Source organism: Phalacrocorax aristotelis, chromosome 17 (assembly GCF_949628215.1).
Source record: "Phalacrocorax aristotelis chromosome 17, bGulAri2.1, whole genome shotgun sequence".
NCBI classification, from domain to species: domain Eukaryota; kingdom Metazoa; phylum Chordata; class Aves; order Suliformes; family Phalacrocoracidae; genus Phalacrocorax; species Phalacrocorax aristotelis.
The window spans coordinates 459,145-486,384 of NC_134292.1; the positions used below are offsets into that span (position 1 = coordinate 459,145).

Below are 27,240 nucleotides of genomic sequence, written 5' to 3' on the forward strand. Positions count from 1 at the left end.
GCATAGGGATCTCTTCCAAAATAAAGATGCATTTTTTTGCCTCTGGGGATGGTCCCAGGCTGTCAGTTGAAAGCAAGGGAGAGGATGCAGTGTCCAAATACACTATATCCTCATTTGCAGCAAGGTTGCTCCAAGTCTTGTTGCTGTTCCATACTGCCACAGGAAGCAGACAGAGGAGCACAGGGAAGGGGAGGCAGACAGGTCTGCCAGGAACAACCACAGCAGGCAGAGGAGTCAGTGAGGCTGTACTCTCATTTGGCCACTGCTCAGGAGTTACACAGGTGAACACTGACAGCCCTCAGTCTCAGCCAAGGCTCACCAGGGAGCTGAGTTTCCACCCACGGAGCCAAACGCCACTGCTGCCCCAACATCTCCATTGCTGCTCCACAGAGTCCCCGAAATAAGCAGTGATACAGACCTGCTGGGGATGCCTTTGAGCATGTAACAGGTATTGCTTGATCTCAAAGGTGCTCTGGGAATTTTTGTAAACAAAGATACATAGATCCTACTTCCTCCAGAGAGGGAAACCGAAGTTACACAATTACTATGTGCAAGGCTGTTTATAATTGATTATATGCTTAACCCCTCTTCCTATTTTCAATATGTTTGAACATCCCATTTCCATCCTGCCAGCTACAACCAAGGGACCTTGACACCAGCTGTTCTTCAGCTGACACACGCAACAGAAACCAATCCACAGAAAGGCAGCACAGTGCAACAGGTTATTAGAGCAAGACACGATGCTCAATTCAGACAGGACAAATGCCCGATCTCTCCACTTTCACAGAACAGGAACTTAGAAACAGTTAACCTGGGGCAGACAGAAGAAGGATTTACATAATTTTAAATGAATAGACAAAATACAAATGCAGCCATCCAGAAATACAGGACTGAACTGTTTGGGTCCGGGTGTCACTCCAAGCAGCCCCTGCTCTTTTAGCCCACCAAGGCCAAGGATCAGACCAAGGGAGATTGGAAGGAGCTTGGGAAGCTAGAGCTACCCAGGGTTGACAGCCTCAAAGTACCACCAAAGAAGGACTTGCCTTCTCAGTTAGTATCTTTGGATGAGTTTAATATTATTGACAGGGGAAGGACAAAAACAGACTGTTTCTTTCTTTTTTCAGGTCTTGGTAAACCTTTGGCATTTTGTCCCATCCACCAGCAAGTATTTCCATTTCCAAAGATACTAAGAGACTTTTAAAAGGCATTATTTTATTAGGATTGGTTTACACAAAAGGCTTTGGTGAAAAACCTTTTCCTCACCCCAGAACAAATGTCTTTCCCCATGTCACCTCATGGATTTCCTTAACCTCTTCATAAAGCTTGGCAATGAGTACAAATCCTTTCTTCCTCCCCTAAATCCCTGGATTATGCACCTCAGCCATTACTTGTAGCCTAACTCTGTAAATCTCTTTGGGACAGAATTTAGATAAGCTGTAGCCTAAAAATAGAGTCTTAATCCTGCTATGTGCAGCACAGCCTTCACCCTGAGCCCACATAGGACCCACTCCAAGGACCAGTTCCAGCTTTTCCTCTCCACTGCAAAAGCAAACAATTTCCTGCAAATGTGTTTAGTTTTTAAACTAACATGTCTGAAGACTACCCAGTGGTTTCTGAAGTAGAAGAGCCTCCTATGTTACAGTCTCCTCCTCTCTATGGAGGTGGGAAGAGAGTTGCTTGTGCTTCATCCTTTGCAGAAATAAACCTGCTGAGAAGGATCAAGCTGAAAGACTTTTAAAAACAACAGCCCCCCAAAAATCAAGAATTCCAACCTTACTGAAAGCAGAAACTTGGGAGTGCAGGAAATTAATTTTTAAAATACTGTAATTAAAATACTGCTCAGAACTCCTCTGAGTATAATGTTTTCATTCTATTAAATTAATAAAGAAAGCATAATACTGTTTAAATCCTAATAGACTAAAAAAATTTTTTTCGATCAAGTGACCAGTCTATCAGGGATAAATCTTATGCAAGTTTCAGACAAGAATTAAGCAGGATCTCTGTACCTCCTCAGGTGGGAACCTGAGTACAAAGTCAGCCCTAGAGAAGCCCTGGCCAGAGCCACTCACTCATCATTGTGGCCTGGTGCTGCTCTTTCATCACGCCAAGACAGGCTAGATCTGACTTCCTCCTGGTTTTTTATCTTGTAACTGCCGGAACCAGACTGATCTTGCATGCTGTGGTTGCCATTATGTGGCTGCAGGTGGTATTAGCAGATGTGAAAATACTGCTTCTGCAGCTTCCCACCCATGACCACATCCTTTAAATCTTCTTCTGAAGAGATTGAGAGCAGCCCTGCAGAGAAGGACTTGGGGGTGCTGGTGGATGAAAAGCTGGACATGAGCCAACAATGTGCGCTCGCAGCCCAGAAAGCCAACCGTCGCCTGGGCTGCATCCCCAGCAGCATGGCCAGCAGGTAGAGGGAGGCAATTCTGCCCCTCTGCTCCGCTCTGGTGAGACCCCCCTGCAGCACCGCATCCAGCTCTGGGCTCCTCAGTGCAAGAAGGACATGGAACTGTTGGAGCGGGTCCAGAGGAGACCACAAAAATGACCTGAGGGCCGGAGCCCCTCTGCTACGAGGCCAGGCTGGGAGAGTTGGGGTTGTTCAGCAGGGAGAAGAGAAGGCTGCGGGGAGACCTTATTGCGGCCTTTCAGTACTTAAAGGGGGACTATAGGAAAGATGGGGGCAACCTCATAAGCAAGGCCTGTTGTGACAGGACAAGGGGTAATGGATTTAAGCTAAAAGAAGGTAGATTTAGACTGGATATAAGGAAAAAAATTTTTACTATGAGGGTGGTGAAACACTGGCACAGGTTGCCCAGGGAGGCTGTGGAGTCCCCGTCCCTGGAAACATCCCAGGTCAGGTTGGACGGGGCTCTGAGCAACCTGAGCTAGTTGAAGATGTCCCTGCTCACTGCAGGGGGTTGGACTAGATGGCCTCTAAAGGCCCCTTCCAACCTAAACCATTCTATGATTCTATGATTCCTGTAACAGCTCCTTTGGTCTTTAGTAAGCTAAACCCTTTACTTTACAAAATGCAACCTTCTATGACACAGACATCTTGCAAAGTGTCTGTAACATTTTGAATAAGCTTACAATATACTGACCCTTTGGGTAAAACCAGGCCATTTTTGCATGTTTATACTGCACTTGGCATAACAAGATCAAGCTAGATCATAGATACTGCTGACTTTACTTACAGTCATACTAGTAGGTCCAGCCCTGCCCACTTTGCAATGTAACTTTCTCCATTCCCCTTTTCCTTCAGAGCTGCATGCCCTTTGGCGCATCTGCTAGGGCCTCCCTCTGGAGCCAAAAACCTAGAGAAATCACCCACTAAATTATTTCATGCTGCTGCTGACTTACTCTCAGAGCAGCATAATCTCCCTCTCTCCCCAGTATGCCCAACCACAAGGCTACACTGTATCACCACCACAGGGACACACTCCACTCTTGTCACACACATCCTCCTGCTGAGAGTGAGAAGCATCCTCCAGGCCTCGTCTCTTCTGCTGCTCCTTCACCCACCACTCCTCACTGGAGATGTGAACATGAGCCAACAAACCCCGCTGTGGATCCTCACCCTGATTTCCTCCTGTGCTACATTCCCACTTCCCCCACCTCCACTGGGTGCTGAGCCAAGCTGCCATGGCCCCTGTGCGCTGGCTGGGCTGGGCTTTCACTCCTCCCCAGCTCCTCCTTCTCAGGCAAACACATCACAGGGGGGACCTGAGGTGCCACCACTTGTCCTTGCAAAGGACAGCACCAGGAGGCAAATGCTGTGGAGTTTCAAAGAGCAGAAGCCAGCAACGAGGCCAGGGTGGAGACACCGCATGCCCTGCCCAGGAGCTCCCCCAAACCTGTGAGGACAGGGGTGACAGCCTAGCACCAGCACCGAGCAATGCTGGCCTCAACTCTCCTCATCCCTGTGCCATAAGCTGGGTTCCCAGCACCAAGATCAGAGCACGGGCAACACGACAGGGAGCTGCAAGGCACCACAGGCCCCTACCCTGACTCAGCATCCCTAGACCTGCCCCGACTCTCCAGTCCCGAGACCCCGCGGGGCCCTAGGAGGCGGGGCCCAGGAGGCGGGGCCTGGCCCGCCCCGGCACCCCCAAAAGCACCCTCAGGCTGTGCGCGGTGCATAGCTGCAAGGGAATGTCCCCTTAGGCATCATGGTACTGCTTCGGTACGCATGGCGTTCTCGGGGTCACGTGAGGGAGGTCGCCACGTGATACCGAACGCGCTGGAATCATGTGACCGGCGGCCTGGGGTTCCCGCGCGGGAGGGCTTTCCGGTGAGCGCGGAGCGGAGGCGCGAGCTGGGTGGTTTCCATGGAAACGCTGCTGCCGTTCCTGCTCCTTTTCCTGGCGCCGCTGTTGCTGCCGCCGGCCGGCGCCGCTCCCGGTGGGTGTTCCGGGCCGGAGCCCCGAACCGCGCCGGCCTTGCCGCGGGTGGGGCCCCCCAGCCGGCTTCCCTGAGCCCCGGCCGGGATCTCGACCCAGCCTCCCTGGGCGGGAGCTCCTAGCCAGCCTGGGGAGCACTGGGCTCCCCGGGATCCCCTGGGCCCCAGTCGTCGGGGCTGGGCTGGGCTGGGCCGAGCTGCGTGTCGGCGCCGGTTGCCAGTTTCCCCTGTGCTGACTGTCCCCCCTCCAGCTGCCCAGGCAGCAGGGCCCAGCCTGGAGGAGCGGTTCTTCCAGCAGGTGCGGGACCACTTCAGCTTTGAGACGTGTGGCAATGACACCTTCCCACAGCGGTACCTGGTCTCAGGTAGGTCTGGGGGGTATGCAGCAGCCAGGCTGCTCCCAGCCCTGACATGGCTGTGGCAGGGCCTTGCAATGACTTGGGGCAGAATTTCTGTCTGCTTAAGCTTTAACTGCTTCTGTTCTGAGGCAGAGAGCTGTGCTGAGCAGCCAGGAGTCAGTTTGAGCTGAGTGCCTGCCCTTTGTGAGCTAGCCAGTTCCTCTGGCATTGTCCATATCCTCCTCTCCTTCCCCTCAATTTGTCATTCTCACCATGAGGTGTAGGATGCAGATGTGGGATTGGCCTCTGCAGAGTAAGATCAGTAGCTGCATTAGGCTTTACCAGGGCTGGCTCTGTGCATATGTGTCTTCAGTGGGCCATAGAATAGAACAGAATAGACTATTACAGTTGGAAGGGACCTACAATGATCACCAGGTCCAACTGCCTGATGACTTCAGGGCTGACCAAAAGTTAAAGCATGTTATTAAGGGCATTGTCCAAATACCTCTTAAACACCCTCAGGCTTGGGGCATTGACTGCCTCTCCAGGCAACCCATTCCAGTGTTTCAACACCCTCTTGGTAAAGAAATACTTTTTAATGTCCAGTCTAAACCTTCCCTAATGCAGCTTTGAACCATTCCCATGCGTCCTATCACCAGATCCCAGGGAGAAGAGATCAGCACCTCCCTCTCCACTTCCCTTCCTCAGGAAGCTGCAGAGAGCGATGAGGTTGCCCTTTAGCCAGCTTTCCTCCAAACTAGACAAGCCCAAAGTCCTCAGCCACTCCTCAGAGGACATGCTTTCCAGCCCTGTCACCAGCTCTGTTGCCCTCTTTGGGACACATTCGAGGACGTTCACATCATTCTCAAATGGTGGGGCCCAGAACTGTACACAGAATTTGAGGTGAGGCTGCACCAGTGCTGAATACAGCGGGACAAACCCCTCTCTTGACTGGCTGGTTATACTGTATTTGGGCAACCCCAGGATGCGGTTTGCCCTCTTAGCTGCCAGGGCACTCTGTTGGTTCCTATAGAGCTTTCTGTTGACCAGCACCCCCAGATCCCATTCTGCAGGGTTGCTCTCCAGCCACTCCTCTCCCAATTTATGCTTGTACGCAGCATCTCTTACAAGTGCAACTTGGTGCTCTGAACACAGCAGGAAAAGCAAATAGTGACCCTAACTTTGCACTCTGTACCCATTTTTATTAGGAATGAAAAAAAACTCCTTTTGGGTCAGTGTTTTGTGTGCAAATCCATTTGTTAAAGTCCTGCAACTTCAGATAGCTTAAGCCATGCTGAACAATGAGGGTTTCCAGCAAGGAGCCGGCATTGTTTTCCCTTCTAGCCAAATAATGAGCTATCGTCTGTGCAACAGACAGGAAGAGAGAGGAGGCTTTTCTAAACAGTGTGTGACTAAAAAGACAGCAATTCCAGTTAACCAGCATCAATTGTTTTTCAGTCCTGTGTGCTTGGAGGAACTGGGGAGAGATTTGCAGGGAGAGAACAAAGGTGGAGCTGTGACTAGCACCAGCCCAGAGTGCTGCCCAGCCTGGTGCCTGCTTGCTGCTGCCTTGCAGACTGCCCGCATCTGCAGCTGCATATGCAGCATCTTGCCTTCCTCACATTGCCTGTTACTCTGCAGCTTGTTCAGCACCTGCACCCAGTCATATCCATTTCACCAAGTGTGAATTCATGGATCAGTTCAGCCCAAAGATATGGGGACACTAGTGAATTTTGATAGCACACCCAAGGCTGAAATTTCACTAATTAAGCAGCCCTTTTTGAACAGAACTTTGGGGTGACCTGGTTTAAAGCATTGCATAACTCTTATTTGTTTTCCTTTTGAAGGGTTCTGTTTTATCTGTGTGTCCTGGGCAGAGCTGAATAATATTTGTGAGAAACAAAACATTAACATTGTAGTTCTGCTGGTTTACAAATAGTTTCTTACTCAAAATTGCTGTAAGTAGTTCCTTTTCCCCTTTACTGTTTCTTTTGCAATATGAGACTTTTCAGATTATCAGTGAGAACTTGAAGGAGACTATTTCACAACCAGGCATCTGACTGTCTTGAGGCTAACTGGCACTTCCCCAGGATTTCAGTTTTAAAATCGATACCTTTCTTAAGCACCATGTATGGTTTGGTTTTGGCTCCTGTGAATGTTTGTTTACTCCAGCAGCCATGAAGCGTATCAGAAAAAGGGCCAGAGTAGAGATAGCACTTCAGTTTCCTATCTGATACCGAAAGTAAATGAAACGCAGAGAGAATCAGCCTCTTTGTTAACAAAGAGCAGCAGTTTGGCTAATGGAAGGTTTCAAACCCATTTCCAAGCCAAATCATGCTTTAGCAAGTCTGTGTTGAGAATGCCAAGAATTAAATTCAGGCCTTTCTGTTAATGGAAATAGCCTCATGTGACATGCTGCAGTGGTGTCCGTAGGACAACCACTACTGGGGGGGTCCCTTTCGGGTGATATAGCAATGTGTTGAGATCAATGCTTAACTGACGGTCTGAGGTCTGTTGTTGAAGAAAGCTACTTATTATTCCTCTTAATTCCTGTGCAATTTAAGACTAAGCTAAAATCACGTTTGTTAAAGTCAGCAAGCATTAAAGCAACTGTTTGCTAGATAAGCAATTATTGACATTGTGAGTCAGCTTGTCCTGCCAGTCTCAATTTGCCTTCAGGTATAAACAGATCAGAGGATGAAGCACCCCATCTTCATATATTTTATATATATGATATATCATATGAGAGCTATGTATGTGTGTGTTACGTATATAACCATATGTCAGCATATCGTCATCAGCATCTCCTGGCTGCATCACCAGCAGCATGGCCAGCAGGTGCAGGAAGGTAATTCTTCCCCTCTACTCCCCTCTGACGAGAACTCCCTGCAGCACCGCGTCCAGCTCCGGGATCCTCAGCACTGGTGAGACATGAACCTATTGGAGCAGGTCCAGAGGAGGCCACAAAAATGATCAGAGGGATGGAACACCTCTGCTGTGAGGAAAGGCTGCAAGAGTTGGAGTTGCTCAGCCTGGAGAAGAGAAGGCTTGGGGGAGGCTGTATTGCAGCCTTTCAATATATAAAAGAAGTTTATAAGAAAGATGGACAGAGAATTTTTACCATGGCTTGTAGTGACAGGACAAGGGGCAAGGGCTTTAAACTGAAAGAGGGTGGATTTGGATTGGACATAAGGAATAAATTTTTTACTATGAGGATGGTGGGATACTGGACCAGGTTGCCCAGAGAGGTTGTGGATGCCCCATCCTGGAAGTGTTCAAAGTCAGGTTGGACGGGGCTTTGAGCAGCCTTATCTAGTTGAGTATGTCCCTGCCTACAGAAGGGAGGTTAAACTTGATGATCTTTGAAGGTCCCTTCCAACCCAAACCATTCTGTATGTGATTTACAGCATGGCTCTACATTATACATCACAGCAGGAGCAGCAGAAAGATACAGGCGATTGTCTAATGTCCATTTTGTCGGAAAAGTGATCTGTGCATGTGTTTGGGGATGAGTTGGGCTGAAAAGGGTAAAGAAATGGGAAATTGCTCTTTTGGGGGGCAGCTGTTTCCAAATGCCTTGCAGAAGTGAGATTTTAGGGATTTTCAGGCAGAAATAGAAGTTCCAGGCCATGTGCTGATCTCGTGTAAGTTCTTATTTACTCCCACTCAAATGAGAGATTTCTGTAGCCTGGCCTTTCTAACACCTTTATTCCCCAGCTGGGGTCTCAGGGATCAGCCTGTTCACAGAGTTGTTCCTTGTTAAGCTCCTGCCCAAGCTCACCAAAAGTAGAGTCATTTCATGCTCATCGTTTTTGTTGGTGTGTTTTTTTGTTTTTTTAATTTGCTTCTGTCAATTGTCTCATTCAGAAAAGTTCTGGAAGAAAGGATCTGGACCTATATTTTTCTATACTGGCAATGAAGGTGACATCTGGACTTTTGCTCAGAACTCTGACTTTATATTTGAGTTAGCAGAGGAACAGCAAGCACTTGTGATTTTTGCTGAGCATGTGAGTATTTTAGTCATTATGCATACTATAGAGTCTTGTTCCATTCAATATTGCTGAATTCAGCTTTCTGCAGGACAAGAAAAATAGTAAGATCTCTTGCCGCGAAGCTGAGGTATACCTGCTGTAAGCTTTCTGTTCATGGTAACAGCTCTTGTTTACTTAACCATGGCTTCTGGATTTTTTTTTTTTTACTATGCCTACCAGCAATCCAGGATACAGCTACTGTTTCAGTAAAACCTATGCCATAGTGTATTTGCTTTAGGCCAGTGCTTTTTTAAGTAGTTTCCGCAGGCCTTGAACCCCACATTGGACTAGAGAGTTATTTTACTTGGATAATATTTAATCTCTCTAGCCTACAAAGTCCCAAGCCAACCTTTCCCACACCACTCTATTAAATCTACTGTTCTACAACTTGTGCATTAAGAGATTACCCTGTTCCCTTTTCTAGTTGGGGATTTCAGGAGAGACACATGCTAAGGGCCCACTTGGCACCTGCTGAAGTAGCTTGTTGTGGACTGTCCATCCTTTACAGGATATGTCCTGAAGGTCTCTGTTTATCAGATGCAGGTGAAAAGGCACTTCCTCAGTTACAAACAAGTTAGAGGACACCTCTTCCTCTGTTATCATTTCCTGTTTGTGCACACTTATCCCAGTAGTGAGAACAGAGAAGACCCAGACCTTGACACCAGTGTTTCCTCAGCATATCTCTCTCCTTGCAGAGGTACTATGGGAAGTCTCTTCCATTTGGACTTGAGTCAACACATCTGAGGAAGACTGGTCTGCTTACTGTGGAACAAGCTCTCGCTGACTATGCAGTGCTAATTACTGAGCTTAAGCAGCAGTACGGTGCGGCAGACTGCCCTGTCATTGCTTTTGGAGGAAGGTAAATGTTTTATGTGCTCCTTCCCTTCTCTGCATCCTTTCCCAGCCACAGTCGTGGTGTTCTCATTGACCTTAAGCAAGTTCTAAAGGCAGAGCTTTAACCTATGTAACCTGATAGAGAGCAAATATGCCTGTGTCTGAGTTCCCAAGAGCTCATCACCAGGTCTCAATCAGCTCTCCCATCAAGAATTAGTCTCGATTTGTGATTGCTTTGGAGGAGCACCACTGACTGAATGTTTGTAGGCATCTTCAATGTACAAGTCAGCCAGAACCACATATTCTGTGGTGTTCAGGGACACCCTTTGCTAAGAGCCTAGCTAGTCTTTATAATCATGCATGCAAAATGTGTCTCCTTCCCCCATTGAACAGTGACAGCTTCACTTGAGCCCCACTTAGTTCAGCACTGAAGCTGTCAGGACACACTCAGGATGATGCAGAGTTAAATACTGAGGCAGGATTTACATTTGGCTGCAGAAGCAAACTGGGCTGCTATGTTCCCACTGGAGTTGGTGTGAGCATTTGGGAAATGCCAGTAAGAACACATTGTGTGCTGCTTATTGACCATAACTGGATCTTTTTACATCCATTACTAAATATCCATAAGCTTCTTGTTGCCTTGTGTTAGGCAAGCCTGTGACTGCTGGCCTGAACTTTTGAGTTACTATGTTAAGCCTCCACTATATATTTCCATTAAAGGAAATAACTCTTTTGTCTCTTCTGTGGCAGCTATGGAGGAATGCTAAGCGCTTACATGAGGATGAAATACCCAAACCTTGTGGCCGGAGCATTAGCTGCCAGTGCTCCTCTGTTGTCTGTGGCTGGGCTTGGAGACCCCACCCAGTTCTTCAGAGATGTAACAGCAGTAAGTAGCATCTCTTTTCAGGAGCATTATTTTCTGCCTTTAAGAAGGCTGGATTTTTTTTTTTCCTTTTCCATGTGTTTAAACAGACATCTGTCTTCACAGCATCAGTGCCGGGCAGGGAATGCAATTAAATGGGATCCTGCAAGGAAAAGCAGCAGCTGCAGATGTGATGGCTAAGCACTGCCTTAGCTGTGGCAGCTGATGACCCAAAGGCCCTGATGAGCAGCATAACTCAGTTCCAGCACCTTTAGTACCACTAAGTATTCACTTTCCCATTTCTAGTGACTTGACCATATTACAGTGTGAAAATTTTCCTTTATGTCTGGCTGAACCCCCTTCGGATAATTTATTTTTCAAATTCTCTCCCAAAATACTGTGCTTTGCATTGATGTGAGTGATTCACAGAGCTCCTTAGTCCCAAGATGGTTGTGTTTCAATGAAGAGCTTGGAAATCGTCATTTCACTGACTGAAAATACACAAGGTGTCCTGGATTCCCTTAAAACCAAAATTTAAATATGTCTCTCACACTTTGAGGACATAAGACCCATCAGAAGATGGTATTGCTCAGAACTGACTTATATTTAGTTTATAAGGAAAGAAACATACTCCTGTTAGTACTGAAATCTTGTGATGGTGTCTGTTTTGCCTCTTTTTCAACAGGAATTTCTAGATCTGGGTGACATGGATGGCTTTGCATGAACTACCTGTGTATGAAACTTGTGGTCCTTTTGTTCTGATTTACATATATGAAAACCTTATTTCAATGTAAAGACTTACACGACAGATCGCATTACCAGTCAGCATAAAGAAGAGACTGTCATATGAAAATAAACACAATAGCATTTCAAACTCTATAAGAGAATAAAAGACATCTCTTAAAATTATACATTTTGAACAAAAAAGTCATCTAATGGGCACTGCAGTAGGAATTCTTCCCTGGTTGAAGCCAATGCCTTCTCAGAAGGCCTGCTCAGCTGGTAGCTCTGTTTTGCTTCAGCTGTGAATATGCTGTGAGTCATTACACACCTCTGAAATCAGGGCTTTGACCTTTTCATGTGAAAAAACTTTCCAATGAATTTTAAAATATATTCTCTGCAGCAGTAAGCCAACCTCTGGGCTGAGATCCTAAGCAAGTACTTTGTGTTGTTTTCAAAGTAATTCCTTCTACCTTCATGTTTGCATAAAAGCAATCTGTACACCCAAAATCTGAATTCAGTTGCTCTTCTTGGTGCGCAAACACCCCTGAGAGCTGGTAATACTAAGGAAGGCACAAACCTTTCATGAATTATTGCAGGGGCTCTCTCTTCACATGAGTCAGAGTCCATTGTCTCAAAGCAGCTTTCCCTGTGACTTCCACTGAGCTTTTCCAGCTCACTTCATAAACTTCCACCTCACAGGGGAAGCAAGCAAAGGGCAGAAAGTTGATTATGCATAAGGCATTTGCATAAGACTGGCTATATATGCCAACTGCCCTGCCTGCAGCTGGGCAGAAAGCCACTGCGTGAATACTACACACAAACCTGCATGCATGCTTCCTCTAAAGTTACTGCTGCAGGGGCTGTTCAGGCCATCAACTTCAGATCAGGTTAGACATCTGAATTAGGTGTGATTCAAAAGAGTAAAGTTGGTAGCCTGGAGGGGGAACAGCTTTCTTTGGAATCGCTGTAATGCCTCCTCTCTGCTTCTGCTGAATTGTTCCTGTCAGTAAGGGTCTGGGAGGGGAGAACTAGAATGGGGGGTGGTTCCTTAGCGTGTTAGGCAATGCACTACAGCAGTCCTTCATTGCTTAGTGGGGAGCTCAGCTGTCATGGCAGCCAGAGCAGACCTCCTCCTCTGTCCCAGGCCAATCCATTCCCACACTCCAACTAGAGCCATTAGTAGATGAAGATCAATTACCACATCCAGAAGGAGATTTGGAACCCCTAAAGGGATGCCCAGGTAAATTGTGGAAATCTCCACAGTGATTTCCCCAAGCCTAACTATCAGATAAAGGCAGAGTTATGAATAAAAGAAAGGGCCCAAATCTTTTTAGGCAAGGCTGTGTCTTTGTAAGAAAAATGCACAGCTAGTGATTTGTGGTTACTTAACCATTGCTTTAGCAGGGTAAAGGGACCTTAAAAGAGCCCTAATAATTCTTATTATTAGCACTGGTTGCCAGCAGATTTCAAACTGCCTTACAAGGTGACAGAAGAGAGAAACCGTTTGGGTTGCTAGAGCCTTCAGTGACAAAAACAAATTGTTACACCAGCATAACCAGTCACAGCTCTTCAAACATACCTTAAAGAGCTTTTTCAGGATCAGTAATGTTTTTCCCAAGAAAAAGGACTTGGCCTTCTGGGTTGTCTGGCAGGTTGCTGGAAGGCTTAAAAAAAGCAGGTTCTTGGTTCCTAAAACAGTGCTCTGCCCACCATGCATAACTGACTTCTCCATGACTCCTTCTCATAGACAAAGTGCAGTTGGAAGGACTGTATTCTGTAAAAAACTTTTGAGCCTGGCATCTGCTTCACATACCAAGGCATGTGTCTCCTCTCGCTGCTTCATATTCATTCTAAAGGTTCCACTAAGTGCAAAGAATGTTGTCTAACAGCTCGTCGCACTGAGATCTAGTGCAAAGAATGTTGTCTAACAGCTCATCGCACTGAGATCTAGTGAAACAGTTGCTGCTTGGCCTGAGCTGTGCAGGCTGTTGGCTTCTGCTGGGACATGCTGATTGTCTGGAGAACAAGGCAGAAGCACTGGTGTCGCTGCTCTTAGAGATGCAGATGAGGTTCTGGTCAGTGACCGCTGTCATCTCCTGGTACTTCTGGCAGTTCTTCCTAGTGCAGCCTCCACATGTATCTCCTCTGTGCAACCGTAATCCCATGTCTTTTCTATCCCGTCAGAATTTTCAGAAGTCAAGCCCAGGCTGTGTCACAGCTGTCCGCAAAGCCTTCCAGCAGATTAAGGATCTGTGCCTGAGTGGAGGTAAGGATTTAGCCCTGCAGACGGCTTCTCAAGGGCAGCCAGCAGGCATTCGCAGCCACATGGAAAAAAAGTTAATTCAGTTTTACCTCAGCTAGGTCTTCAGTTGGCTCAGCTAAATGAATGCAAATGCCTACCTGGCTACCTCTTTCTCCTTGTACAACTGATTTTTGATTTAATGAACAGTTTCAGTCAGCATTAAAATTAGTAACCAACACCAAAATGAAAGCATCTATGTGGGGGCTTGCGCAGTGTTACTGAAACTGTCTTTTCTGCACCAAAGTGCAAAAACGTCTGCAGGTGCAAAGCACCTGCATTTTATGCTGGTAAAGCCTCATGTTTCACCAGATACTTGTCCTGAACACCCACACTATTGAGAACTGTTCAGATGGGTATGACAGCTGTGTGGCTCAGCTCACTGGACATATCTGAGAAATATCTGGAAGGCAATCTAGGTCTTGAAGCAGCCATTGACATCTCTTTCATCTCCAGCCTCGGACAGTTAGGTGAAGCCAAGGATAGAGACTGGTGAAGATCACAGCAATGTCTCCTAAGTAGGCCAGAGCAGATATCATGGGCTGATGCAGCATCTCCTGGGAGCCCTGTGTGGTGTTGGAACAGCTGTGGTGGGTTCTTGGTCTGTCTCAAGGCTTGGCTTGGACTGTGGTACCGCATGTCAAGGGCTGTGTCACTGCCTTGCTGCAGGAGCTAATCCTGGAATTGCCCAGAGGACCCAGGGGTCCAAACCCCCATTTAGCTTTGTGTCACAGCAGGAAAAAGGTTACTGTTAAATAGCCAAGGTCCTCAAGGTCTGCCTGGGGCCACACCTTCTGCAGCAGAGTGGATAAGGTGGTCGTATTTAAGGCCTAGGCTCTAAAATGAGTATCCAGAGGCAGGTCCCAGGCCTTGGGTTTCCAAGTAAAGACAGCTGGGCTCCAGCGGGCAGCTTGTAGTGTATGATAGGGACAGGCAGGAACTATGACTCCAGAATGCGGAGGATGAAAATGATGGGAGCAGCTTTCTCCAGCAGAAATGCAAAGGTATATGAGTGAATCTTAAAGGAATCTCTGCAGAGATGGATTTCCTGACTCCAGCTGACCTCTCTGCATCAAACTGAAGTTTGAAGGCACATCTCAGGAGTTGTCTGTGACTTTGTGAGGGCTATTCTCGTTGGCAATTCTTACTGCAAATGCACCTAGCTCCCAAGGAGCTCTTTTTTGTTTTGTTTTTTTCCCTGACAGTTCTTCCAGCTGTTGAGTCACCCTGGGACCTGAATGCTGTACCCTACACTCCTGCGTAAGAGCTTGCCTGGGGAGACTGCCCTGCAGGGCACAGCAGACCCTGAAAGGGAGCCTGTGGGGGGGAGGAAGAGGCAGCCAGGAAGGGCACTGGCAAGAATGAGCTCGTACCAAGCTGCTCTTCTCACTGTGCCAGCTGGGACTCATTCTTAGTGGGTGCTGATTCCCCTGGGCTCTTCCGAGAGGTGTCGGTGGCCACGCGAGGGGCAGAGTGCAGGCTATAGGCTATGTGGGGTCATGAAGCTGCACAGGAAGCTTGTGCCTGAACATCCGTGTGTGTGTAAATTTAGATATAATGTGTCCTCACCACTAGAAACCTCATCTGTCTGTTACAGTATCTCCTTACTCCTGAGTGGAACAAGATGCTGAAGCCTGGTATTATTTTCCTCTGCTGAAGGTTGTGCCTTTCATTTTCCTTCCTTCTGCAGCCTACAATGAGATCAGCAGCAAAATGGCCACATGCAATAAGATCTCTAACAAGGAGGATGTTTACCAGCTTTTTGGGTTTGCTAGAAATGCCTTCACCATGATGGCCATGATGGACTACCCTTACAAAACCGATTTCATGGGTCACCTTCCTGCCAATCCAGTGAAGGTGAGTACCAGAACCCAGGTGAGAGTAGTGGTTTCCGATGTGCACCTCAGTGACCAGAGCGCAGGGCACTGCACAGCTTGGCACACCATCAAGCACATACCATTAGTGATGGTGACAGAGGGAGGTAGCGGTGGATATTTCAGCCCTTCCACTCTGACAGTAAATCTACACATTTTAAACTTCTCTGTGATGGTGGGGAGGGTTTGCTGGAGCCACTCCTACCCTGCTGTGCCTTTACCTTAGACACAAAGGCTTGTGCAGGCTTGTTGACTTGAGCTTTTGAACACTGAAAATGTGTACCTTTTAAAAAAGAAAGGGTAGTTTTGTTGTAGCCCACTTCAAAACACTTTCATAGATATATTTGCTTTGTGGGTATGGATGGAGATCTAAAAATCAGGCTCCTTTCTAAGTATTGCCCAGGAAGATGACACACCTCAGAGCATAATGCAGAGAAAAGCCTGCTGCTGTGGAGACTGGAAAACCTGTAAACTTTCAAGAGAGTTGGAGATGGCAAAGTGTGGGAAAGGGGCCTGGTTCTCAGGGGGTTCCAAAGACTTCTCGGACACCAGCTGCTTTTGAAAGGTCCCAGCTTTGATCCCAGATCACTAGTTGCTGTTGCAGTTCTTGGTTTTGCCTGGTGTGCTGTCAGCCTTGTGCTGCTGTTCTCTGCTGCACTCCAGCACACCACTCCAACGGGACTTTATTTGCCTCTGGCCTTGTGGCATTTATCATTCGAGTCCTACCTGGAGCAAAATGCATACTGTGCAAGAGGTTAGACAGGCTACACTGCACTGGCGCTCAGGAGATGCTGTCTCTGGCTCCACTGGGCATCCAGTTCCCTCCTAGGGTCTGTTTAACAACCTGTTAAATGGAAATAATTATTCTACTCCTGCTTGAGAAGGGCGTTAAAATATTCTGATTGTAGGAGGAAGGAGCTATTGTGTATACTTGTGGCCTCTGCACAGCTGCTTCACTTGGTAAAGGAACTGTTTGTCCTAGCCCAGTCTCCTTGTTTCTGTGTATTTTGTTGCTAGAAGGGAGGAAAAAAAAAACCAAAAAACCTATTGCATTAGGCCTGTAGAAAGCTGCTGAACCATAAAATGTTGATAATTCTAATGAATCTTCCAGCTTAGCCCTTCCACAGAGCAGAGGCTGTTACCTATCGTGTCTGCAATTTGCCTGTAATGTGTCTCGTCCAGGTTGGCTGTGAACAAATCCTTGCCCACACAGACCCAATTCAAGGCCTTGCTGCTCTTGTTGGTGAGTTAATAATATCAGTTTGATCTTTTATTTAATGCCCTGTTTTCTAGAAGCACCTGTAAGTAGAGCTGTTGCATTTTGTGTGTCGTGTATCATGGGACCTGGTATGACTCCGATCTCCCACTGGGACGCTTTACCCCATATTGGCTCTATCAGATGGATTGTCCCATGGTGGGCCATGGGTTCATTCTGTCACCTTTCCAAACTTATGATACAAACTGATAAATGATGATAAAACAAACAAACTGAAAAACTTGTCAGGTTTTTCAGCCATTGCAGTCCCTTCACCTGTTGACTGACTGTGAGATGTAGACTTCTAAGGTACTTGGTTCTTTTAGAAAAGTTTACCCATATTCTGGCTCAAGGAGTCATAGGTTCAGTGCACGTTCGCTGAAGGAAGTTTTCTGGTCTCTTTGTTGAGGGCAAGGTTGTCATCACAGTGCCTTACAGTCTTAATCCAGTGGAAGACAGTCTTAAATACATTGTGTGTATTTATCTCTGTGAGTAGTTAATTTGTCAGCAAGCAGTGTTTGTAAGGAAATTATTAGAGACAGAATTCAAAGCTCTTTTGAAGACCCTCATAAAAATCTCTCAAGTTGCTTATTAAAAAGTTCTGCATTGGTTATTATTCAGAAAAACAGGTTCTGAATGACAAAAAATTTATATAAGGAATTCTTATGGGTGTAAATCAGCTTAGTAGGATTAGGAACTAATCATTTTTTTTGCAAATTATGCATGCCATCATGATAGCACCAAGTCAGAAGTGTACCAATTCCAAATCACTGCTACAGATGTTTGGCTGGCAACTAGAAAATACTTATGTCTTGGCAAACCCTGTCAGATCTCCTTGATCTAGTCACATCCTACTTCTTTCCTGAGGCAGAATGTTACTCTTGTTTCTTTGTGTTGAACAAGCTGAGGGCAGATTTCTTCCTCCTTCTCACAGGGGGGCACTTTGTCCCTCTCTGCATCTCACCAGCTGCATTCACTTGAGACAGTTTAATCATGCAACAGGCATGATCCACCAGAGCTTTAGGCAGGGGACTGGCTTTCTTCCATACCTGCCCCTCTGTGTTGTACAGGAAAACACTGTCTTCTTTCTGCATGTGCTGCAGCGATGCACCTCCTGCAAGGTAGAGCGTAGACTCATGGGCTGTGATGCTGAACTGGCAGCAGCTGAACGGGCATAGCATTAGTGTTGTCCACTGATTGCTTACAGGACAATAATACTCCGACTCGTTGACGTGAATCCATTCCTCTGCCTGCAAAGAACCATACCAACACTCACCCATCACATCACACCTCGAGTGGGCATTACTGTCCTGTCAGGCTCGCCAGGTTCATGATAAAGGAAACCAGTGTCTCAACATCTATTTGAATACCATGGGGCTCAAGGTGCCAGATTTTCGATCCACATTTAGCAATCAGAGCCTCAAAAGGAACTGAATAAAATGCCAGAATGGCATGGCTTTAAAGGAGTTTTGTTCTTGGAAAATCAGAGGCGTGAGCTGAGCAAGGTGCCACAAGGACCTGCTGGAACTGGCATAGCCCAGACATTTAACATGTTACGAAGGAAATAATCTAAAGAGAGCTATATTGCATTGAATTGTGGACAATAATTAAGTGTCATCTTGAGGAATTTTATGTCAGCCTTGGTGTACAATTTCTCTTTATAGATTTCTATCCCTTCCTCCTCAGTGAGCAATTAAGTACTCTAAGATGCCTGCATCCCTTCAAAAGAAACTGTACCCATCACGGTAAAATGGGGCCAGGCCCCAGGTCTTTACACTTTCAAATGGAATTGGTGAATGATCTTTGAAAACTCAGTTCTCTTGGCTTCAGGGAATGGGATGCTCCTAGAGTGAGACTTTCAGTCCCTGTCAGATCTCTTCCCAGAATGCTGGGCAGTGGTTCCCTCCTCTTTCAGAGGTGGGAAATCCAGGTTTGAAGAGACTTCATTTGCATTCCAGGACTTGATCCCATCTTTCCTAAAATCTCAGCTAGTGTCCTCACTGCAGTCCATTCCTCTTCCTATCTGCCAGTGTTTCACCACTCTCAGCTCGAACAAGGAAAATCAGGTGGTCACTGTGTTTGGGGCAGGTGCGTGACCAGTCTTACACTTAGGTTTTCCTGTGTTAGCAAGCTGTGCCTCTACCATATGTTTTCTCTAGTTGAAAAAATGCTTTAAACAGCCTTTGTACTCTAGCAAATAGAGTGTGACAACAGAGCAGCTTCCAATGCACATGACTATAATGGCAGGCCAGTCTGCTAAGAGACCAAAAATAATGAAGTTACTGGTCAACCTGTTGGAATGAAACAGTCACAGCCTAGCAATACACAGACACCATTTTGGGTCAGATTTGGGATTATAAGAGCAAGTTAACTTACTCCTTTTAGTGTCCTTCCTCCAATGCAAAAGATCCTGTCCCTGACTGTTGCCATCCCATGATCACAGCGGGTAAAAGCCATGGCACTGTTGCCAATCCAGCGACGGAGGCGAGGGATGTAGCTGTAAGTGTCTCGTAAGGTTTTACCGCCAGAGAAGCCCCCTAGAAGGAAAGCAGAAGTCTTGAAAATCTATCCATCATCCTGTCTGAAATTCAGCAAACCTTCTGCAAACATCAGCAGAGCTGATTTTCTTCCTTTAAAATACTTATGAAGCTCTGGTTTAAAATTTCACACCATTCTGCAGAGCTGATGCAGTATGAAATTTAAAACATGAGCTTCTTAGGTATTTTAAAGAGAAAAAAAAATAACTAACCAGTTACAGCTCTTTCTATAAAGAGTTTCCACAGAAGATTTTTGAATAAAGCTCATGGGGTATTTCAAGGGTAACCAGGAACAGCTTTAGGGAATCTGCTTCCAGCCCACACAGTCACAGAATGGTGGACTGAAAGAAAGCTCTTTAAACTTTGGATCTTCAACAGAAAGTCAGAGCCAGTCTGCCAGTGCTGTTGTCAACTTTTTCTCTGTACTAGGCACTCACTTGTGTATTTCAGGGGTGCATTATGAAAAGCTCCTTGCAGAAGGAAGATGCTGCTATGGGAAGAGTTAATGCCTCCAGCTGCCTGCCTGTTGCATTCCAGCCTGCAGAGAGTCTTTGCAAACAAGGAAGATGATATTATCAATTGGCCATAAGCCCCAGCTGACCTGGGTTTTGATGCTTTCTGTGCATGGACCCTTTGTCTGAGTGGAACTTGTGTTTAAATCTTGTACCAAAGTAATGGTTTTAATTTTTCAGTTTGCTTGGCTGTAGGCTGGCCAAATCAAATTTGAAGTTACCTCACTATTTAGAAGGAAATAGAATTCTATAGCTTATATCAAGGGATATAGTGTTATCCAGTCTAGATCACTATGGTTGAAGCTCTCTGAGGCGATTTTGTCCTTTCTCTCTAGTAGGAATTGAGACCAACAGAGGCCATGGGTTAGCTGAGTCAAACCAGGGACTTGAACTTGTACCTCAGCCATTCCCCCAGCTGAGCCATTATCCTTCCTTTCCCAGCATCTGTGCTGCCAGTGCAGGAGCCCTGCTGTTGGTGGGGTACACAGCTGAGTAGGGCAGCCCATGTACTGCCTTCTCTGCCCCTGGGGACTTGGGTGTACAGTCCATCGCAGAAAATTGCCCTTCCTTGCAACCGTGCAATTGAAGTTAACCTGGACTGGATCAGTACTGTGATCCCAGCTGACCATAACTGGTTTACAAAGCAGGGAGCCTACAGCGATGGCACAATAGCCTGGGACTTTTAACTGCGAAGGGAGTAGCACAGGCAACACCGTGCTTTTCCTAGGACAAACCGAAGATTAACTTTAAAGTCCAAATTAGTAGCTACAAAAGCTAAAGATACTACAACAACAATTTCCTGAAGTGTCTAAACCCGTGCTGCTTTATTGTTAAACACCCTGCGCCATGGCTGAGGATCCCTTGTAGGGCAACAGCTGTACAGACTCAGTGGGTACGAGTGTAAGATACTGAATTATACTTCTTTTTGTACAGATTAACAAAGCAGCCTTGTAGGGTTAGTCCCACATCTTCCATTTAGATTAACACCAGGGTTTAATCCCATCCCCAACACTACGGCAGCTTGCTCCTGGTTTACCTTTTTGGACAGCCAAGTTTTGGGATTTAGCCAGGAATGCAAGGTCAAAGGCGAGCAGGGCTGTGGATTACAAGCAAATGATGTCACCTTGAATGTCTTGGAAAGAAAATAATTCTTGCCCTTCAGGAGGGCAGTGAGGCTGGGCAGGAACACTGGAGCTGTGGGTGGTGTTGGTGTGGGTGCAGGCTTAGACTGTGACATTAAGATGCCAGCAAAAAATCAGTGAAACTGTATGAAAATATGCTGCTTTCTACTAGCTCTATCACCTGAAATATAGAGGATTCCCCTGTGGGTTGTGCCTGCATGATCAGCAATAGGTATGGGGAAAGGAGCTGCAAACTCCCACTTGTTGTCAGCAGGCTGGTACAATTCCACGGTTCGGGTGAGGGACCCCAGCAGTGTCCCACCACCCACGACGAAGATGCGATCAGACAGTACATCTGCGTGGAAGCGTGTCCGCCTCTCCAGCATGCTGGCGACCTGGAGCCAGGAAGTGTTGCGGGGATCAAATCGGAAAACCTAGGTACAGCAGACAGGTGATGGTTAGCAGAAGGCAGGTGGCTGGCTTGCATCTCCTGTGGCTTCAAGAACTGATACACATTTTTCCTGGGCTGAGGAAGGTTTTATATTCTGACCTGGACAGGCTCAACTTCCAGTACTAGCCTCCTGATACAGCAGTACCTCCCCAATGGGACAGGAGACTCAGCTGTGGCCTTTCTCTGGGGGTCTGGGAACAGGTTGTGCTCTCAACTTGCAGCAAGCAGGAGGTGAAACATTGGCTTAATGAAATAATATTGTTTCAACCACCAGCTAGCATGTGTCAGCTGAAAACTGTTTCAGTGAGAATTAAACAGGCACATTTTGCATCTTTGCTACTGTTTGAGTGTGTAGTGAAGAGGGCAGCTGAGCTTTGCCCACTGCTCTTGCCTAGGAGAAGGCAGGAGTGGCTTCCCCTTCCCTCGTCCTTGGTGGCATCACCACAGGGGCACAGCACCTCTGCTAAGGCTCAGCTTCCACTCACATTCAGTAGTAAACACCTCCCCAAGCTTATTTGGTCAGTCCCCATTAGAAAGCCCAGGTCACTGAGCAAGGGCAGTATTTGCAGAACCACATGCAGTGAGCGCTGGGTTTTTTGGGCTGTAGCCTGACAGCCAGTGCCACGGCCCTGCTGCTTCCTGCCTTCAGGGCAGTAGAAGAGAGTTGCTGTTTGCAGGGGCACTGCTGAGCTAAGTGCAATGCTGAAATAAGCCCCCTGGGAGGATGGGAAAGAAGAATATGCTGTTCTTTCTGGGAAGATCAGTGAAGCAATCTAAGAAACCATAAAATCCTGCACAAGTCCTTTTACTCTCCAGGCAGAGGTGGAAGGTCCTGGGAGCCAAAGCAAATTTGCCTTTCAAGGGCAAAACCAAGGAAGGAGCAGTTCTCAAGTGAAGTGGTAGGCTTTACCCATGCCTCCCAAGCCTGAGTCCCATAGCACCAACAATGGGGATGGGGGTAGCATTCATGAGACTGCTTCATTGACTGACACGGACCTGGCTGAACCTGCACTGTGGAAATTGTGTACAGATTAGGATGACAATTTACAGTAGGAGCAAGGTGAGACCAGGGCAAGACCTGATTGTTTCCCAGAGAATTTGGAAGCCGTATTCCCAAGGGCTTTCAGTACTGCACAGAGCACTAAGAAATGTGTAGAGGTGGGTGATCTGTGGTGGGCAAGAGGAATGACTCCCTCCATCCCTCCCTTACCCAGCCATTTTCTCAAGGCTAAAATTTTCTTGTGTCTTACCTCATTTGATGGATGCTTTCCCATGGGATCAAATTTGCACTGTCCCCCAATGACAAAGAGGAAGTCATTGATGATGGCAATGCAGTGGTTGTACACTGGCACGCAGAGGTCCCCAACCTTGTGCCAGGTGCTGCAGCTCTGGTCTGCAGCCCAGATCTCTCTGCACACGCAGTTGTCCGCAGTTCTACCACCAGCGACAAGCAGCATGGTGGAACTGGAGCAGAGGCTCGTGCTCTGGGTCTGCAGGACTGGCTGAGCATACAGCTGGGAGTGGTAATTTAGAGCCTCCTGTAGGTATCTGTGGCAGCCTGAATCCAGCCTCATAAGAGGCATTTCCTGGATGTATCTCTGCAGATCCCTTACAGGAATGAGAGGAAATCTTATGCTCCTTAAAATATCTGCTGCATCTTTCAGACGTGTGCAGTCATGCTGCAGCCAGCTCACAGCAGCTCTGAACAGCTCCAGCTTGCTGCATCCCTCAGAATCAGTCCTGTGTAAAATTTCACAAAGGGTTCCTAAGTCCAGGTCTTTCAAGCACTGAGGATCAACCAGGATCTGTTTGTAGTGCTGCCCTATGTAGCACATGGCTTTCTGTCTCAGCTCCAGTGGGCCAAGTTTTTTAGCAATGTTAAGAACATCCATGCAGTTCTCACAGTTCAAACAACCTTCCAGAAAGCGAAAACACATCTTGATCACCTCCCGAACCAGGAGGGTTTCTGCAGCTTTGAAGGTCTCCTCGATATTCTGTAATGAGAGGTCTAGCTTGTTGGAGTAAATGAAGTTGAGAACATTCCTCAGCCCAGCAGCACTGACAGCTTTCAGCTGGACGTTACCATCCAGGCTCCCTGCTCTTGTCAAGTTTCCAACAAACAGGATCTTGCAGTAATTACTTGCTGATGCTAAAATGATCTTGTGGGCTGGAAAGCAAACCCCTTCTGCCTCCAGTGTCACATCGCAGAGCGTGCTCTGTGAGCGAAGCCTGCCAAGCCCTTCCATGAGTTTTGCCGGGTAGGTGTCTGACACGAGCCTTGCCGTGCTGGCCTGCGAGCTGAGCAGCATTGCTCTGAAAGGTGCGTAGCCCTGGAGCAGCCCCAGGACTCTTCACCGCACACACTCAGTGTATCTCCAGGGCGGTCTTCTGCAGCTGAACTAGTGGTTTCATGTGTCGAGGGAGCTGAGGCTGTGCTACCCGTGCCACAGAGCCATCCAAAAGGCAGTAGCTGCAGCAGCCTCCCTCAGGGGCCTCTGGCTGGTGCTTTGTAGGCGCAGAGGGTTTGTGGGTTTTGCCTGTGGGCTGTGACATGGGCAGCAGCAGACAGTCACCAGCATAGCTGCATTCCTCCTCCTTACTATCTGGTAACGACCCATACACACAAAAAGTAGCTCATTCTTTGGCAGCACGACAGCTATGCTTCGCTGGGCCGCTTGGTCAGGTGCTCTTTCATCTGGGCAAGCCTGCACATGCTGTCTTTCCCTTCTTGAACAACAGTCAAACAAAGTCCTGTCTGCGATGTGCCACCCTTGGCCCTGTGACTCAATTTGATGCATTCAAACAGCTACTTTCAGGGAAGGGGTGGGCAGGTCTCAGCAGTTATGCCCTGTTCAGTTTGAAGCATTCAACTAATGGCCCATATACACCCTGCTCCTGGGTTTGTTGTTAACGATTGGGGGCTAGGGCTCTCCCAAGGACTAGTGAGCCAGTAACTTGGCTTTTGGCACAAGCAGAGCAGCAGTGAGCATTTGGGATCCTCTTCTACCCTGTGGATACAGCAGAAGCAAAGGTCATCATGCAGCCAGGCTTGAGACCATGTGAAAGCTTTGGAATGAAGTTGGGATTGTAACCTAACACTGGTGCAGACCCCACTAGCTCTGTCCCAGCCTTACACACTTGCCCAGCTGAGATAGCTACCCCTCTGCTTGGGCTTGGCTGTGAGACTCATGCAGGAGGCAGTGGGTGAGACAACAGAGAGGTACTGACAGGTTGGCTTTGTGCTGTGTTCCCTCCTGGCAGGGGTGTTTTACAACTCCTCTGGCTCGGCACAGTGTTACGACTTATACCAGCTGTACCAGTCCTGCGCTGACCCCACGGGCTGCGGCATTGGCTCGGATGCTGAGGCCTGGGACTACCAGGTAAGATGTTGGAGACATCAACAGGTTTCAGCTGCTGCCCTGGTTATCCCCCACCCCATGACAGCTCTTGTGCCTCTCTTAGGTTTGCACTGAGATCAACTTAACTTTCAACAGCAACAACGTGACTGACATGTTCCCTGAGATGCCCTTCACGGAAGCCATGCGAGAGCAGTACTGTCAGAGCAAGTGGCATGTGAGGCCACGAGCACACTGGCTGCAGACAAACTTCTGGGGAGGAGGTGCGCTGTGCTGGCTGCTCATCCCTTTGGATTACCCTGTAGTTGTCTGCCTGTCCCCATCCGCCCCCCTGAGCTCTGTAGGGACAGGCACAGCACATTAACGAGTCCTGGCAGAAACCTTGTGCTGACTTGAGCCAAGCAGACCCTTCTGTAACTCCTTGAGACAGAAGTGGAAAACCTAAAAACTGCCAAGAACGTGTTTTATTCTCCTGTATTCTCTGTTATTGGCCATGTTTGCTGCATTAGCCAAATGCAGTGGGTAAACGGGCAGGAAGGCAGCCTTTCAAATGTCATCTCTCTCTGAATTTCAGACCTGAAAAGTGCAAGCAACATCATTTTTTCAAATGGAGACTTGGACCCATGGGCTGGAGGTGGGGTAAGCATGTGTACTCCTGCGCACCAAGCACAGAGAACAGCTTTTAGGTGATACACCACCTCCTCTCCCTTTCAAAGCAGCACTGGCAATTCATCTTTAGCCCATTTGAGTTTCTGCAAGTGGCTGTTTTATGCTGAACCATTCAGGACATTAATGATGGACACATTGAATAGTGTCCATCAGCCAGGGACACTGATGCAGCAAATGTGGCTTCACTAGTGCAGACACAGCAGGAGCCTCCTTACCCAACAGCCGGGGTCTGAACAACAATCTGTTGTGCTTCCGTGTCAAGACTTGGACTCAGTGCTGCCACTGGAGTGCTCCTTGCCATCTCCAGTCTCAGCACACTTTGTGAGACCAAGTGGTTGCTGTAAGCAGCGACTCAAACCAGGGCATGCTTTGGCTGAGGTTCAACAAAACTTCAGAGTGGTGGCAGAGCTCTATTTTAAAATTTAAAAACAAAAATTACCTGGAAGTGGATTTTGAGGTAGTTGTCCTCCTGACAGTAATGCAGGAGTTTCTTGGTATTAGGCTGGTTTGGCAAGCCCAGCTGCAAGAGGAACCGGCTGCTTAGGGTGCATAGACCCAAAGGAGCATCTTGGTTCAAGCCACCTGTACTGGAATAGGCTGACAGTTTTCATCCTGGGGGAAGCCTTCACTTGGCTCATTAGGACTGTTAGCCATGCACACAGTGTCAGCTGTACCAAGGATCCCTTTCAGTGCTTTTCCTCAGTCCTTTCCAGCTCATCTTCCAGTTTTCAGAACTGATGTCCCGTTCTGCCCAGTAACTTGATGAGAGTTTGTCTCTGCTCCTTTTCCTTGCAGATAAATAGCAGCCTCAGTCCTTCACTAATTGCACTGACCATTAAAGGAGGTGCTCATCACCTAGATCTCCGGTAAGTACTGAACTCCCCTTTGACTGACAAAATCCTACTGCCCTGGGTGTTTGATCCTAGCTAGCCACAGTCTGAGAACCAGGAGATACTTTACTTCAGGAGGGCTGGATACCAGCCTGTTGCTGCAGAACTGTGGAAGAGCAATCCTCTTCCCCAGTACAGGGCTCTTACAGCCTTCAGGAAAGCTGGGCTGTGCAGACCTTGGCACTAAGCTCACGCACTTCCATTAGAACATGCCCTTGCACGGGGACTGGTACAAGTGTGTGATAGCCTGTAGTGATTGGTCACAGGAAGTAGTCTGGCATCTCTTGGCATTAGCCACCAGCCTTCAGGCCCAAAGCAGAGACGGCAGCAGCCACTGCTGTAAGGGAGAGCTCAGGGCTCTCAAGCCTGCCTCCCACTTGTTTTGCAGGGCATAAATATGAAGTACAAAACAGATAATCTCTGTCCTTCAGTTCCCTGGCTTGGCTTTCCTTGGGCAAGAGGCAAAGAGCTGCTGCCCACCAACTAGCTCACACTGCTCTGCCTTCTCTAGAGGACACAACCCAGCAGACCCCCCATCCGTCACAGAGGTGCGCAGGCTTGAAGGGAGCATCATCAATGGCTGGGTGAAATCTGCAGGGATGGAAAGAGCATGGGAGAAGCACTTGGCAGCTTCATCTGGCAGGCGGCTGTGAATGCACAGCCTCTGGCGAGGCTGCCACCAGGATACAGAAAGACAGTAGCCTGCTGAGCTGTGCCTGTGCTGTTTGAGAAAGTGTTCTCTCTTCTGTCGTGACAGTGGAAATTCACCTTTCTGAAGTGTCCCACCTGCCCCTAATCAAGCATCAAAATAAAAGCAAAAGGCCAAATGCCTGACATCAAAACCATATTGTGTGGGTTTCCTGCTCACCTCCTCAGAATGAGGAGGCATTTCAAATGGTGGAAATCTTATAAAAGCTTGCCTGGAAGGCCCAAGAATCATCACTGTACTGAACAGCATGGTTGTAGGAGGCACCTTAGGGTTGAAGCTGAATTATTTTTAGACAAAAAGTAACTATGACTAGTGGAAAAGCAGAGGTAGGCTCATTCCTTACACAGGTTCACAGGAGACTCCACTAGTGACCA

General features: G+C 47.5%; 1 protein-coding gene and 1 pseudogene across 6 annotated transcripts; one reads left to right on the forward strand and one right to left on the reverse strand.

Moving 5' to 3' along the window:
- Positions 1 to 4,076: 4,076 nt before the first annotated feature.
- On the forward strand, positions 4,077 to 27,002 carry DPP7 (dipeptidyl peptidase 7). Of its 6 annotated transcripts, none has more exons than XM_075112107.1 (14): positions 4,245 to 4,407; positions 4,657 to 4,770; positions 7,545 to 7,667; positions 8,611 to 8,750; positions 9,470 to 9,633; positions 10,359 to 10,494; positions 13,378 to 13,459; positions 15,183 to 15,349; positions 16,549 to 16,609; positions 24,504 to 24,622; positions 24,705 to 24,861; positions 25,173 to 25,237; positions 26,063 to 26,133; positions 26,546 to 27,002. In XM_075112107.1, the coding sequence occupies exons 1-14, from the start codon at positions 4,335 to 4,337 to the stop codon at positions 26,550 to 26,552; spliced, it is 1,479 nt and encodes a 492-aa protein (XP_074968208.1). In that variant the 5' UTR covers positions 4,245 to 4,334; the 3' UTR covers positions 26,553 to 27,002. The 6 variants fall into 6 exon arrangements, with proteins under 6 accessions (XP_074968206.1, XP_074968208.1, XP_074968203.1 ...); XM_075112102.1 differs by having other exon boundaries at positions 26,589 to 27,002; XM_075112103.1 differs by having other exon boundaries at positions 26,669 to 27,002.
- Positions 17,351 to 23,829, reverse strand: LOC142065691 (kelch-like protein 9; annotated as a pseudogene).
- Positions 27,003 to 27,240: the final 238 nt, after the last annotated feature.

What these genes read in the sequence shown, in the direction of transcription:
- DPP7 (XM_075112102.1), top strand. Translation starts at nt 4,335, where the DNA reads ATGGAAACGCTGCTGCCGTTCCTGCTCCTTTTCCTGGCGCCGCTGTTG. An exon ending in GGATCTGTGCCTGAGTGGAG is followed by an intron (nt 13,460 to 15,182) that starts GTAAGGATTTAG and finishes TTCCTTCTGCAG; the next exon opens with CCTACAATGAGATCAGCAGC. An exon ending in TTCCTGCCAATCCAGTGAAG is followed by an intron (nt 15,350 to 16,548) that starts GTGAGTACCAGA and finishes TGTCTCGTCCAG; the next exon opens with GTTGGCTGTGAACAAATCCT.